Source organism: Panthera tigris, chromosome D3 (assembly GCF_018350195.1).
Source record: "Panthera tigris isolate Pti1 chromosome D3, P.tigris_Pti1_mat1.1, whole genome shotgun sequence".
In the NCBI taxonomy this organism is placed as follows: domain Eukaryota; kingdom Metazoa; phylum Chordata; class Mammalia; order Carnivora; family Felidae; genus Panthera; species Panthera tigris.
The window spans coordinates 66,522,484-66,538,015 of NC_056671.1; the positions used below are offsets into that span (position 1 = coordinate 66,522,484).

A 15,532-nucleotide genomic window follows, 5' to 3' on the forward strand; every position below is an offset into this window, starting at 1 on the left:
CACAGTCGTCCTGCTGGGCCCCAGTGAGGTCGGGACGCCCCCTGACCGCCCCACCGTTCTCAGAAGAATACAGGGAGGCCTGGTGAGAAAACCGAGGACGACAGTGCCTGGAAAGCAGGAAGTGCTCATCTGCGGGCGGAGAAAAAGAGTCCTATTCTTAAATTCACAAAGGACTCCGGGCCGGAGTCACTGCAGAGACCGCCCCGGCCCCAGCGTGACCAGGACACCACCGGCGGAAGCAGAGGTGCAGAGAGAGAATGTCGTGGCAAGCACCGTCTACCACGCTGCGAAGCTCCCTTCCAGGGATTGGTGGGGGGAGCGGAAGGGGCACATCCCCCCCTGCTCCTGGCCTTCTTTTTCTTGGGGGAAGAGTCGGAGGGAACACGCCAGTCCAAAAGGGTGAGTCTGCCTATCTCGTTTACCCTACATTCTCAGATAATGAACTACTGCACCCACCCGAACTTCAAGAGATCTGAGGGCCAACCTTTTAAGCACCAAGATTTCTAGGACTGTGTTGTGTTTGGGAACGGAAGTAATTCCGAAATGGGTAAGCTGCTCCTCCGCCTTCTTAAGCACAGGATACCGAAGGCTGTTTGCTCCCGTTCCCCGGTGTGGTCGCGGACGTCACAGGGTGAGCAGATCTAAGATGCTCTGTGCCCTCGGGGCTACCACAGCACATTTGCACCTCCACTAACCGGCCTCAGATCACTTGCTGCTTTCCGAGGAGTTTTGGTCTTTTTAATACCATTACTGTTAGGCTACTAGCTGCCATTTCTTGCTAAATCTAGCACCTGTTGTCATTCTCTTCGTTCACTTTATCATGAGAGACCGGAATCAAGTTCCCTAGAATTGAATTTAAAATTAAAGCAAACGCCACAAGGGATCCGCTGTTTGCAAAACGTTTGGTCTTTAACACAGAGCTTTACAGCATCTATTTCAGGGGCTCAAAATCAATTTTCCTTCATCTGAGTCCCCAGCTACCTAAGGGCTGAGTGAGCTTGCTTGGGTAAGTGGTCCCGGGAAGTGAGGTGTGCTTTGACCTTATTTCAGTAAGAAAGTAATCAGAGTCTCCTTTAACAAGTCTGCAAGGTGTTCAGTGGGTCTTGTAAACTTTGCCGTTGAATATGGGCTTCTGAGCTGCTATGCGGATAAAGTTCTTGCTGGGACCACATCGTTGGAGGCGTCTCCAGAGGGAAGGGGCAAGGGACTTGCCTCCAGTTGTGGGGAGGAGAGACTGAGGCAGGATCCAGATGGTAAAATGATGGATTCAACTGGAACCTTTTCCAAACGAAGGTGGAAAAGGAAGGAAGAGCCCAGCGCAATAGGGAGGGAACTTAGTCCCTGCGTCACATGAACCATTTCTGTGGAACGTTCCCTCATCACCACCTTCCTGCTTGTTTTCCACGGGTGTGGTGGGGGATAGGGACAGATCACTGCACCCAGCTTCCACCCTCAGTGGGCCAGGAACTCTGTGCTAAAGAGTGCAGCGTGACAGAAGAGCCCGGGACTTACCCTGAGTGACAGTCACACTCACGGGAGCCCTGGGAGCGACCATCTCATGGCACTTTGACCTTGTCACACCCTGACTGCTGGGGTTACCTTGGTCTGGGCACCGGTTCCCCACAAGGCTCCTTGGGCATGCTCTCCAGGGGGCCACAGGCGCGTCAGCAGGAAAAAGCAAACACTGGCCTGAGGGTTAAGGGTCCCGGTTCTGTCCTGTCCCTGCTCTGGGTCAGAATCTACCCCCACCCACCCCCCCCGGGAAACCTGAGGCAGATGGAACCAAGCAGCCACATGCACGGCACAGGCAGAAAGAAGCACGGACCTGGAGTCAAGGGCAGGGTGCCCAAACCCCCCAGTGTGCCCAGGACTGGGGAACTCTGCCCGGGATGCAGGGCTTCCCTTGGGTCAAACCTGGAAAATCTGAGGCCAACCAGGATGGAGCCCCCTCATCCCTGGACCGGCATCACCATCACTTGGGAGCCGGCAAGAAAGGCCCCACGCCAGCTCACCGAAGCAGAGACCGCAGGCTGGGGCCCGGGAACCCCCAAGCTCTCCGAGTGACTCTGACGCAGCTTCAGGTTCAAGAACTACTGCCCTAGAATATGGTTCTCCACCTTGGCTGCGTATTCGAGTCATGGGGAGAGGCTGAAAGACTTGACTACCTGGGTCATACCTCAGACCAACTGGATCAGAGCCTCTGGGACGGACAGGGTCCAGGCACAAGTATTTCTCAAAGCTCCTGAGATGGCTCCAAAGTGCAGCCGAGGCAGAGCCCCTCCGCCCTAGGACAGTGGGTCTTAACCGCTGTGCCGCAGAGTCACGTAAGATTTTTGAAAGGATCGAGGCCCTATCCCTAAGCCAACTGAATCAGATTCTCTGGGCGAATCTCTGGGACCTGGCATGAGGGTTATTTCATAAAGATCCCCGGGTGATTCTAATGTGCACACAAGGCTGAGAACCACAATTCTAGAGGAAATAAAACTTTTACCCCAAAGCTGAGCAAGTCATTTTTATTGAAGGAAATGAGTTACTTAGTTGCCAAGGGAACCGTCCCCCGAATGGAAAGAAAGACAGTCACTGATTTCTGGCTTTTGTGCCAAGCGCTAAGTCACTGACTGAAGTGTGTATTTCTCTCTCGCTCTCCCTCTGCCTTTTCTGCTTGTTGAAATGAAAAAAGAAGGAGGGTTCACAGAAGAGACTCTGCAGGGGAAACATCTAATGACTTAAAAAAGATGGGCAGCGCCGTTGCCTCTCAGGATACTGGCTGTGGCCAGGACAGCTGAGCCCAGCTAGCAAAGCAGACCGGGTCTGCTGAGCCTCAGCAAAGGTGTCAAGGTCATCAGAAGCCAGGGATGGACCAAGGGCCCAGGAGAACTGCTCCGGACCAAAAGGAAAATCAGAATTGTGTTACAGAGACACTGAAAACAACGAATGCCATCTGAGAACAGCTTGTACCTACCTAGATGATACTGTATGAAATAAACCAGTCACAAAAAGACAGATACCATATGATTCCACTTATACAAGATACCTAGAATAATCTCATTCATTCACAGAGACTGAAAATAGGGGGGTGGTTTCCAGGGGCTGGGGGAGGGGAAGTGGAGGCTGTCCTTTAACGGGCATAGAGTTTGTTTTGTAAGGTGAAAGGTGTTCTGGAGACTGGTTGCACAACAACGTGAACGTACTTAACTCTACTGAACTGTACGCATAAAAATGGCTCAAATGGTAGATTTCACGTCATGGGTATTTTACTACAGTCAAAAATAGAGAAAAAAAAAAATCTCTGATCGTGTCAAGGCCAAAACAGATTTCATAAATGTAATCGGTTCCCAAGCAATTATTTTTGTGTTGCTAGTTTAATAGTGGGTTATACCTTATATTCGTCTTCACAGAGGGGCAGAAGTGGGGTTGTGTGCCGGATTTTCACTTTCACTCTTTTCTCACTTCAGACGCTATCTCGTCTGAATTCCACGCCGGACATCACCACTCACGGGGCAGCCGCCACTGAATGGCAGGCATTGCAGAGTGTGGTTCTCCGTCAGTTGTGCTGATATGGAAGGTGACAGAGAAGGAGGAGCCAGGCGTGACCCAGGTTTTTGGGGTGAGTGACCACCGGTGCAGGAGAGCCATTCCCTGGGGGAGGGTTGGGGGAGGGAGGAGGCCGAGGAAGCTGGGCTCACCGAGTGTCTAGTTTGTGTCAGGCTCTGTGCTAGGCATTGTGCAGCCCTATTTCACTTGACCCTCGCCACGGCTGGAGAGGCTGGCGTCCTGGCCTCACTCCTCAGATAATGAATCAGACCCTCCAGGGACTTCAGCAGCTCCCTCGGGGTCACGCAGCTAGTAAGTGGTAAGAGGCAACCTTGAATCCAGGGTGACCTTTTAACTACGCCAGTTGAGGACATGATGAGGTTTGCAATGCAGCGCAGGGACAGATGTTCAGGAGGCCGCGGTGAGCGTGCTTCCGAAGATCCAAGGGAGAACCAGCCTGCAGGTAAGGGGGCTAAGACGCAAGGACAGGAGAGACAGGCTGAGAATAGATGAGCTTTCTCTCCTGCTGAGAGAAGAGAACCCTGAGGTTCACAGAAGATGAGTCAACAAAGGAGCCTGAGAAGGAGCATTCAGAGACAGGAAGGAAGTCAGGGGAGAGTGGTTTGTTAGGAAACAAAGGAGGAGAGGACTCAAAAGGACAGCGAAGCCACCCTTGTCACATGTCACACGGATTTCAAGGATGAGGCCTGAGAAGCAGCCGCTGCATTGGCAATCACCAGCCTGCAGAATTCCAGCTTAACTCCAGCACACCCTCGTCCTCTTTCCCTGGTAACTGTCCCCGAGCTCGGACTTGCCAGCTTTTAGCACACGTGTGGGATCCTGGTTCAGTGTCTGGACACGCCCACCAGGCTGTCAGCCCCGGGGGCGGGCAGGGGCTACGTTTTGATCATTTCGATCGATCGTTCATCCCCCAGCACCTAGCACGATGCCTGGCACAAAGTGAGTGCCCAATAATTACTTGTTGAAGGCCTGGCTGAAGCCAGCTCTGCGCCCTCCCTCAACTGTCAGGAAGTGCCGTCCCTGCCCCCTCCCCACATTCAGCAAAGTCAAGGGCCGTGAGGCCCTCTGCTCTCTGTGGCGCCAGGTGACTGGTGGGCAGAGTTGCTTCGACAGCATTGCTAAACCGCCTCAAAGGCGGCATCTGACCTTGAGCTACCTTCCGTTCTGCTTGGCTAAGCACTGAGTCATTTACTTGTTTCTGCTGCCTTTCAACCCTGGAGCCGTGGGTTTAGCACAAAGGAAGACACGAGGGTTGTTTTATTTGTGGGGAATCGATTTCCCTTAAATAAGAATTTAAACTGCTAGTCTGCACTGCACGGTGGGAGGGTGTCGGGGCTTCGAGGAGCATGGTGGGGGCTTCCTGAATCGATGCCCAGGTCTCTCTGAGCCTTTGAAAAAAATGTTTTCCCCACAAACACTGACCGCGGGAGAAGGAGGATGGCCTGGAAGTCAGGAGACCAGGTGAGTCCCAAACGAGGCCCTAGCTGGCCATGGGGCCTTGGACAAGTCAGTCAACATGTTGTCACTCTTTCTGGGCATCTGTCCTCACCTGCAGACATAGAGATGCCCTCAACCCACCCCACCCCCAGTGCCAGGACAGCACACGTTCACTGTGGGTGGGGGTGGGGGACAACTCCAGGCAGAGACTGCCTTCGGACCCAAGACGGCCTCCCAGAGCATCTGTCCCTGGAGCAGGGTCCACCCTGTAGCGCCACCTCTGTCAGGATCCCTCTGGTTCCAGCCCTTGTGACACTGGCCGAGAGGCAGCTAAGACAGAGGTCCAGAGCGTGGGCTTTGGGGTTCCACACGCCTGGGTGTGGTTTCCTCCGCTGGGTGTCTGACCTCCTCCTCACCTGATGGGAGCCTTCTTACCTACGGGGTCTTGTGATGATCACAGGAGATAATGCAAAGAAAGTGCTTTGTGCAGGGCCTGGCACAGAATGAGAACACACTAAATGTTAACTATCGTAATAACAAATACTATTTGTGGCTCAGATCCATACATCAGGAACACCTCCAACAACAAATTAGAGATTGCAAGGACCCCAGAGATCTTTCCTAAGCCTCTGGTTGCAGCGATGAGGAAAGTGAGATCTGTGGGGAAAGGAAGCAACTCGCCCTAAGACCCGCAGGCAGAAATGGGACCACGAGTCCCGATTCCTCTATGGGTGTGGATCATTATGTCCTATTGCCAGCTCCTACGAGGGCCCTGCTGGGGCAGATGCCAACCCGCAGCACCCTCGAGCGGTGGGAACCCTGATGTCTGGTTCACCGCGGCTCCTGCCCCCCAGCCCTGCCCCACCTGGAACAGAAGTGTCACTCAGGGGCTCTGGCCATTCAGTAGAGCCCCAGGCACGACCCAGGCCCCCTCCCCCTTCTAGGTCTGTTCCCTTAAATGGGACAAAATGGTCTTTAGGAGTCTTGCAGTCTTAACATTCCACGGTTTCAAGAACTGCACTCAATTAACCACAAACAAGTGGCTGGAAACCTCCATAAGTACCTTGGGAGGAACAGGCAGAGCCCAAGAAAGCACAGCCCTCCACCGGCCCTGTGGAGTTTTCCCCAGTTCATGGCGTACTAGGGTCTACTTAGTCTCAGTGGCTACTTCCCTGCCTACAGACAAGCAGCACGAGGTCTCCAGGTCAGGACCAGGGCTCAGAACAGAGGCGGAAGCATGCACTCCATGACAACCCACCAGCGTGGAACACAAGCCCAAACAAAGCGGTTTTGCCAAGAAAGGAGCTGTGGGCTGGGAGCCTGAAGGCCTGGGACCAGGCCCACGCTCCCCTCTGTGTCTCACTGGCAGGATGTGCTGCTCTGCATTGTACAAGGAGGCCATCAGATGGCAGGCCGCACTCCCTGCTGAAACCTCACAGCCCCTCGTCCTCCCCAGAGCACCCAGCAGCTGGGTTCGGGCCTGCATACGGTCTGCCCTCCGGCCCGAGGAGAAAGCAATACTGAATTGATTTGTCATCATGTCTTCCCAAGGCCAACCCCAGACCAAAGCAGAATAGGCTTTTGGAAGTGTCTAAGGGAGGAAGGGAAGAACGGAGAGAGGGAGGGAGGGAGGGAGGGAGGGAGGGAGGGAAGGCGAGAGGTTGGAGTCTGAAGTCCCTCCAGAACTAACATTCTATGAGTCCGTGCAGCTAGGTTCTAAGGCAATTCACCGTGGGTGTCTATTAGGTACAGCCACGCTCATGGTGGTAACACCCTGTGGGGAGCAAAGGGAATGAACTTCAGACGTGAAATGCCACGTTAACCCCTTTTGGCCCAGGCACAGTTAACTTCCCAAAGCACAGGCTCTGTGGGTCCGTGTGCGTGAGGCCGCACGGCTGTGTAAGGTGCCAAGTCCTGCCTTCACAGCAGAAGCCTCAGTGATGCTGGTGTCGGAGGCCATGATGCACTCCCATCTGCAAAGCTCATCGGTTGCATCTCAGTGCTTTTCATCCCGGAGCCCACAGGTCAGAAACACAATGTAGCAGGATTCGGCAGGATTCTGGAGCATAAAGAGGAACAGATCTTATAAATAACTCCTGGTTAAAACAGAGCTGGAAATAAGGAGACAGGAGAGGAAGCAAATTGCTAAGCACGTATTGAGTCAATCACATTGGCTTGAAAACCTTAGTGCAAATGGCTGGTCCTTCTCATCAGAATATCAAACACAGGATTGAACCCGGAGGCACCAAGACTGTGCATGTGTGTGTCTGAGGATGTGTTTGAAAGGGCGTGGTTAAGACCCTGGACCCCCCTGAGCCACTCTGTCTTCACAGGAAGGTCTGGCTGCTGGGTTGCTCTGTAAGCTCTGAGATTCTAGATAGCGATTCACAGCTGAGGCCTCAGTATAAAACTCAGGAAGCCAAAAGTCTGAATTAAATCTCGACCATGCTCACGCGTCCAGTCTCCCCCTTTTCCATTCCGTAGGGCCTTTCTTTAGCTGCGACAAGGCCACTACAGCCTGCACTCTCCCGAATGCTAAAATTGAGTGCAAATGTGCTTTAATCACTGGCAATCCTCAAGGCCCCTGATCTCGAGGTGTGGCCCAGCAGCATGCTACCTACGGGCAGGGTGGGGTCACAAGGGCCCCGGCTGAGGCCAGGAGGCTTGGCACAGAGCTGACTGTGCCCGGACCCCCACCCCCACCCCCCCATCCCTGCCTCCTGGCCCACGCACTGCCCGGCGCAGGAAGGAGAGGAGGAGCGAGGTTCTGCTTGCCGGGGTGGCCGGCCAGCCTGTGCCGCCCTCAGCAGCAGGTGCAGGTGCCCGTGTGCACGCGGAGGATGCCTCGGCTGTGCAGGTGCAGGAAGTTGAAGATCTCAGAGGGCATGGCGTGGAAGCCGGGGCGGGGCTTGACGTTGTCATAGTAGTGGTGGGTGATGTAGAGGCCCGAGGGGTTCATGGGGAAGGCCCAGAAGCCGAACAGGTGCACCTCCTCGCAGAGCTCGAGCGCCGCCGTGGCCAGGATGAGGCCGGTGCTGATGCGCTTCGCGCGCACCCCCAGGCTGAGCCAATAGCGCGACACGTTGACCAGGTATTGCGGGTGGAAGTAGTACACGGCCTGCGTCGACTCGAAGTCGTCCAGCACGTACTTGACGCGGATGGACACGTCGGTGTTGCGCGTGTTGTAGAAGGCGGGCAGTAGCACCGACGCGTTCTCGTACACCTGCAGCACCCGGTAGAAGGGCCGCCGCCACTTCTCCAACTTGTGGAACCTGGGCGGGGCCGGAGCAGAAGGGTGGTCGGCCCACTCCCCCACCCCCACCCCCAGCGTGCCTGTGCGCCTCTTCCCCCCCCCCCACCCCCAGCGTGCCTGTGCGCCTCTTCCCCCCCCCCCCCCCCCCCCCCCCCGCCCCACCGCCCCTGCTGCCCCCATCCGGCACCCTGGGGCCTTTCCAGAAAATGCAGGGGACTCAAGGCCACCCCGCTTCCTTTCATCTCATCCACCTCCTAAGATGAATGGCCTGCCTTCTGTTTTCTAAGTGGAAGCAATCTGAGTCCAAAGGGACAACCATGTAGGGAGGGCAGTGCTTAACCCAAAGGGATGAGAGCATCCCGGGGCGGGGTGGGGGGGGGGGGAAGAGGGGGGACTCGGTGGGGAGGTAGGGAGGAAGTGGAGGCTTTCCCTGGGCCCTCAGGGCAGACTCGTGTACTTTCTTTCCCAAGATCCCCAATGAGTACCCCAAATGAGTGTGCCTGCCCTCTCCTTCCTGCCCCGCAGCCCCTCACTCACTTGTGCTTTCCTTGCCTGATTTACCAACTCTTTAGCCTCTGGTCTCTGGCTGTCCCCTCTCTTACCCCTGGTCTGACCTGGATGATGTGACTAGGCCCTTGGCTCTTGTTTTAACCCATTGACCCCCCTCCCCAAGGCCTCCCAGGCAGACAGACCCCAGGAGGGGAACTAGGTGGGGACTGACATCTTCGTTAAGAGTCTTCTCCCAGGGCCCCCTGGATACACCAGCGTAGAGAGCTGTCTTCCCCCATCACACTCAGGAAAGCTTTCTGGCCCATCTACATGAAGACTGTCTAGACCAGTGCTGTCCAAAAGAAATAGAACTGAGGCCACATATCTCACTTAAAATGTTCTAATGATCATATTTAAATAAGTAGAAAGGAGTGGGTGAAGTTAATTTTTATATTATATTTAATGCTGACAATGTTTTATTTAACCTGCTGTACCCAAAATACTACTCTTCCTTTCTTTTTTTTTTTTTAATTTTTTTAACGTTTATTTATTTTTGAGACAGAGAGAGACAGAGCATGAACGGGGGAGGGTCAGAGAGAGAGGGAGACACAGAATCCGAAACAGGCTCCAGGCTCTGAGCGGTCAGCACAGAGCCCGACGCGGGGCTCGAACTCACAGACTGCGAGATCATGACCTGAGCCGAAGTCGGACACTCAACCGACTGAGCCACCCAGGCGCCCCCAAAATACTACTCTTTCAACAGATAATCGATACAAACAATGGATGAGATATGGTCCATCCTCCTTTCCATGTTAAGTCTTTGAAATCGGGTGTGTGTTTACACTTACAGACAGCCCACGTCAATCTGGATAGCCACATTTCCAGTGGCCAGTAACCACATGTGACTAGGGGGTACCATACCAGACAGCACAAGTCTAGAAGAGGGTCAGTTACCTCTCGGTGATGATGCTGGGGTTCACAGTGACCACATCCGTCTTCACTCCCACATCCATGGTGTACTTCTCTGAGATGGGGGGTAGGTTGCACCTGCACAAGAGACAAGGCACCCAGGCCGTATATGCTCAGTCATTCTAGACACAGCTGGAGAGCAGGCAGGGGGAGGGTGTGGGGAGGGAGGAGATGTTGCTCCTATGGGCAGAGGGAGGCAGAGGCAGCCAGCTGGATGGAATCTTTGTGGCCTGTGCATAGAGAAGCAAGTTTACTCCTCCCCCCCTCCCCCAAGTGGCACAATGATGGTGGACAGCCTCGACCCCAATCCCTCTGCATTAAGCCTTTATTTTCAACCCATCTTCTTTATCCAGGCTAAAGATGTAAGTGAGGATCCCCAAAGAGGTAAGAGGGGGCTCTATCTGAGGAAGAAGAAATACCAGGACCCATCTCTGACTTAGTTAAAGCCAGGGCGAAGCCAATATTGGTGCCAGCCCCAAGGCCACCCTTGTTCCAAGCCCTGCTTCTGGAAGAGAAGAACCCAGTTGGGGGGCGCCTGGGTGGCGCAGTCGGTTAAGCGTCCGACTTCAGCCGGGTCACAATCTCACGGTCTGTGAGTTCGAGCCCCGCGTCGGGCTCTGGGCTGATGGCTCGGAGCCTGGAGCCTGTTTCCGATTCTGTGTCTCCCTCTCTCTCTGCCCCTCCCCCGTTCATGCTCTGTCTCTCTCTGTCCCAAAAATAAATTTAAAAAAAACGTTGAAAAAAAAATTAAAAAAAAAAAAAAAAAAAAAAAAAAGAACCCAGTTGGGGAGGGTTCTGCACACCCACAGATCTGCACAGACCTTCATATATCTGCTATGCTCTTTTTAAAAAAATTAATTGTTTTGAAAACAGAGGTGTTCTTTACACACGTCTCATTCCGCAGACGTGGAGACAGAGGACCTGAGAGGTTTGGCCACTGGCCCCAAGGGATAGGGCTGGAGAGGGCAAGAAACAACCCAGAGCATGAGGGTGTGCAGGGCTGGGGAGTGGAGGCTGATCTCTTGAAGGACAGCATTGGGGGACGGGGGTGGGGCACCACAAGAGGGAAGGGCACAGAGCCGGAGGGCCGTGGGGGCAGAAGCAGCAGGTGCAGAGCCTGGGGGATTCTTTACCGGAAGACAAAGTCAGCGCTGTTGATCTCTCTCCCACAGCGGCTGTTCTTTAAGATGCCTCCATTGCCCACCACTGCACACTTCTTAAACTGGGACCGGTAGTAGGGCATGTCCTGGGGGAGACAGGGACACGGCTGTCACAGGCAATGCCCTCCCTGCCTTCTTTGGGTGCCCTCACCTCTGTACCCATGATCACGTCTACGAGCCAGCCTTGCAGGGAATGTGGGAGAAAAGTGGTTATTCCACTTTGCAGATGAGAAGAGAGGCCAGGAGACTTGTTCTCAGTCCCACTGGCCAGTACGAATGAACTGGAACAGAAGCCAGGTCTCCACAACCTTTTTCAATAAGCTCTGGGATGCCTCAGGTTTCCAGAAAGAAGAGAGTACAGGTTGTGGCTAGTCCTGCTTGCCTTTGGTTTTGCCAATGTTGGGAAGCTCATCTTTATGACTTCTAGTCATGTTTTATTGGTTAATGCAGATGTTCTGGGGGGTGATAGCAACAGAGATGGGGACAGGGCCACCTGGGACCAGGGCCCTAAACCTGGCTCTCACCCCTTTTCAGCTCAGGGCATGGTACAGACCCTCCCTCTGCTCTGCAGGGGGAGACATGTGCCCGGGATACAAAGATCAGATGGACCGGGACACATGGCAGGACTTGGCAGCAGCAGGGACAAGAGACCAAGGGCTGAGTAAGCAAGGCCACACTGGGGAACAGCGAGAAGCCGGAAATTCCTGAAATCTCTGCGAAGTGCAGAGGAGCCCGGGACTTAGCCTGAGTGACAGTCACACTTGCGGGAGCCCTGGGAGTGACCATCTCACGGCACTTTGACCTTGTCACACCCTGACTGCTGGGGTTACCTTGGTCCGGGCACCGGCTCCCCACAAGGCTCCCCGGGCATGCTCTCCAGGGGGCCACAGGCGCGTCAGGAGGAAAAAGCAAACACTGGCCTGAGGGTTAAGGGTCCTGGTTCTGTCCTGTCCCTCCTCTGGGTCATAATCCGCCTCCCCCCCCCCCCCGCCCCCCAGGAAACCTAAGGCAGATGGAACCAAGCAGCCACATGCACGGCACAGGCAGAAAGAAGCACAGACCTGGAGTCAAGGGCAGGGTGCCCAAACCCCCCAGTGTGCCCAGGACTGGGGAACTCTGCCCGGGATGCAGGGCTTCCCTTGGGTCAAACCAGGAAAGCCCGGGACCAACCAGAATGGGGTCCCCTAGGCAAAAGACCCAGGTTCAGCCCTGGTTTTGCCTGAGAATGAGGTGAAGGAACCATAGACAAGTGTTTTGAGTTCTCAGCAACTCGGTTTTCCCATCTGTAAAATTAGGATAATTCCATGTGCTTTTCAAAAGTGAGACAACGTGAAGCAGAGTTTCTCGATCTGGCACCGTTGACACTTTGGACCAGCTCATTCCTTGCCGGGGGGGGGAGGGGGGGGAGGGGGCTGCCCTGTGGACTGCAGAATGTTTAGCAGCATCCCTGGGCCTCTCCCCACCGGATGTCAAGGGTAACGCCCAATCATAACCACCAAAATGTCTCTAAACATTGCCAAATGTCCCCAGGGTTGAGAACCACTAGTGTAAATGCAAAGCCTATCCAGGGTGATGCTTGGCCCAGAGGTATCTCGGCAGGAGGACCAGATCATTACTGTCATTAGTCCCCAAAGATCCCTCCCCCCAGGAGCCTACTGGAGAGCTCCCCTTCCAGCACACATCACCTGGCCAGCCCTGAATGACAGTGGCCCTGGTCGGCACCTTGGCCTCCCGGTGGGGTCATGGGCAATCACACCACAGTGGGTCCTCAGGAAGGAGGCTAAATCTGAAGAAGATGCTGCATCCGTCTGTGGGAGACTGTCCTTCAAGGCCCATTGTCCCTGAAGGGACAGGCCCAGGGGCCAGGATGGGGAAAACAAGGGTGTCTCACAGCCATTGGGGAAAACTGCACTGTTCGACTTTTACCAGGGAAAGGAAAAAACCAAAGTTATCTTTGGAGAGATCCTCAAAGGCCTTTATGTTCTATGTCAGTGTCTCCCAAACTTCTGTACATCAAAAACAACCTGGAGTACTTTCTGGAAATAGAAATTCCTGGGCTCCTTCCCAGAACCACGGAATCAGAATCTCCAGGGTCGGGGGAGGAGGTGGAGAAGCTGAATTTTATACAATCCCAAAGAAGTACTTACCTTGAGGGTATGAATCCTTCTAAGTCACAGGGTCTAACTCAGGGGGTGGCTAATTATGGCCTGCGGGCCACCTCGGACCTTCTGCCTGTTTCCATACAGCCTGCGAGCTAACCATGGGTTTTGTATTTTTAAACGGTTGGGGGTGGGGATCAAAAGAAGAAGACTTCGTGACACGTAAAAATTATGTAAAGTTCACGTTTCAGTGTCTGATAGGAACTAGAGTGTTACTGCAGCCCAACCACACTCGTTTGTTTGTGAAGGTCTGTGGCTGCCTTGTGCTGGAACCATAAAGGTGAGTGGCTGTGACAGAGACCATATGGCCTGCAAGGCTTAAAATATTTGCTCTCTGGCCCTTTCCAGAGAACATTTGGCAGCCCTGCTCTAACTCCCTGGGCCTCGGCAGTCTATACCCACGGCCCTTGTTGGACCCATATGTCATAACTGAACTGTCACCCACTGGCATGACCCGCATGAGATGTAAGTCCACCTGTCGGACATCAGCCTCCTGTTCCAGGCCTTGCAAGACCCACGCTGTAGGGGTGCCTGGGGGGCTCAGTCGGTTAGGCATCTGACTTCGGCTCAGGTCACGATCTCGTGGTTTGGGAGTTCGAGCCCCGCGATGGACTCTGTGCTGACAGCTCAGAGCCTGGAGCCTGCTTCGGAGTCTGTGTCTCCCTCTCTCTCTCTGCCCCTCCCCCCTCACACTCTGTCTCTCTCTCTGTCTTTCTCAAAAATAAACATTAAAAAAAAGAAAAAAAAAGACCCACCTGGTAAATGTGGCTTATCCCCATCATCCTCCAGCCCAGTGACGTGGGGAGGGAATATGTGACACCTCTCCACCTTGTGCTCCTCCCTGCTACCCCCACAAGGCCCAATCTTATCAGCACCCTCCGTTTAAGTAACAGAACGCGGCGACGCCTGGGCTTTGTTTCATGAGCATTCCCGTTGAAGCAGGGCAGCCCAGGCCCTCAGATTTCATCCAGAAAGACCTGACATGCCCCCACTCAGCATTTCTGCAAACTGGACTCACTAAGTCCTGCCCTGGACCCAATGCTCTCCAGGTGGTGGTTATGAACACATCCAGTGGAACCTTCTTCCTTTTCAGATGGTAATAACCACCAGAATGAGCTGAAAAGGCAGGTTCCAGGCCCTTTTCTCTGAGATTCTGACGCTGTGATCAGGCCACAAGTGAAGCCAGAGCTTCAGTGCCCTGAGCTGTTCATTCATGAGATCACTTATCCTGTGGTCCCCCATGACCAGGGAGCCACCGTACTAGCCCTCCCGACTTCTTTTATGCGGAAGGAAAACAATTCACGTCTATCTTGTTTTACTTAGATTTTCTGTTATAAGCAGCCAAACCTATTCCTAGCCTAAACCAGTCCAGTGTGATGGACAGGGAGACTGGGGCCTTGGAAGATATAAGAACCGTCCAAGGTCATCCAACGTGAGATCAAATCGTTCCCAATTTGCTTTCTACTGGTCTGTGATTTCTCGTGCATGCAATCTTTGCGTGAATGGTTTTGCTCCTGCTGCCTCCAGTGGGGGACAAATGCCTAATCACTCTTCCAGATATCTTCGGGATGTCCTCTGCAAGCAATGCAATAACCAAAATTTGACAACCATTTTCTTGCCAGAAGTCGCTCAAATAATAGCCAGTTGGCACTCACTGTGCCCAGACGGGAGCCCCAGAGGACAGTCCACTGAGCCAACCCGAGCCAGGACAATGGGTGCAGAGGGCACAGCAGAGTGATGCCACACTGCGTGGGCGTGGCCACAGAGGGCCACGTGAGGTCGCCCCTTTGCCCTGCCCAGACTGCCCTGCCCCAAGCAGCACCTTGGGAAACATGCGGAAGATCTCCTGGTTGATGTGGTAGATGCCGCTGGTGTCCACTTCATACTTGAGCTTCGTCCCCAGGGGCGTATTCTTCTGCGTCGTGAAGAGGAAGGAGGGGGCGTTGCAGCACCTGGACAGAGTGGACCTGCCAGGCAGGAGACACAGCAGGAGGGACAGGTGACACAGGGCAGAGCAAAGCCTCTGGAAGAACAGAGGGGTCAGGGAGCTGAGGCCCCTCGGGGTGAACCGTTCTCTCCCCGCCACCCCTTCCCACACTCACCCCCACCCCCTCGCCTCTGCTCATGTTGTCCCCTCCCCCTTCAACATGCCTCCCAAAGCCTGGGCCTTGCCTCCCCTCCTCACACTCGCCTTTCTCTCCGGGAGCTCCCAGCTGCCCACCCCACTGACCTCACTGGCCTCCGAGGACCTGGAGCACAGACCAGCTACCACCCACTTTGTCACCTACCAACCCCCTCCCCACTTGAACGAAAGCCCCTTGATGGCAGGCACCCTGCCTCTCCGGATCCTGCACAGTGTCAGTCGCACGAGAGTTCGGGTGTTCGACAGCCAGCTGCCGGCCAGTCGTGGGATGAGTCATGCCTCAGTCAGGCGTTCGCCAAGATCTGCCAGGCATTCTACTACTTTCTGGAAACACTCTTTATCCAGCCTTGATGGAAATCCGGGGACA

General features: G+C 54.4%; 1 protein-coding gene across 9 annotated transcripts in view; it reads right to left on the reverse strand.

Moving 5' to 3' along the window:
* Positions 1-2,499: 2,499 nt before the first annotated feature.
* Positions 2,500-15,532, reverse strand: part of ST8SIA5 (ST8 alpha-N-acetyl-neuraminide alpha-2,8-sialyltransferase 5) — a 60,176-nt gene continuing 47,143 nt past the window's right edge. For 6 of the 9 annotated variants that reach the window (XM_042962106.1, XM_042962102.1, XM_042962104.1 and 3 more), the window contains 4 exons: positions 14,845-14,989; positions 10,837-10,949; positions 9,689-9,781; positions 2,500-8,264 (listed from right to left, as the gene is read on the reverse strand). In XM_042962106.1, coding sequence (XP_042818040.1) covers positions 7,796-8,264; positions 9,689-9,781; positions 10,837-10,949; positions 14,845-14,989 — 820 coding nt within the window. In that variant the 3' untranslated portion in view covers positions 2,500-7,795. The remainder of the gene's footprint in view (positions 8,265-9,688; positions 9,782-10,836; positions 10,950-14,844; positions 14,990-15,532) is intronic. The other 3 variants (XM_042962107.1, XM_042962109.1, XM_042962105.1) reach the window with 3 other exon arrangements.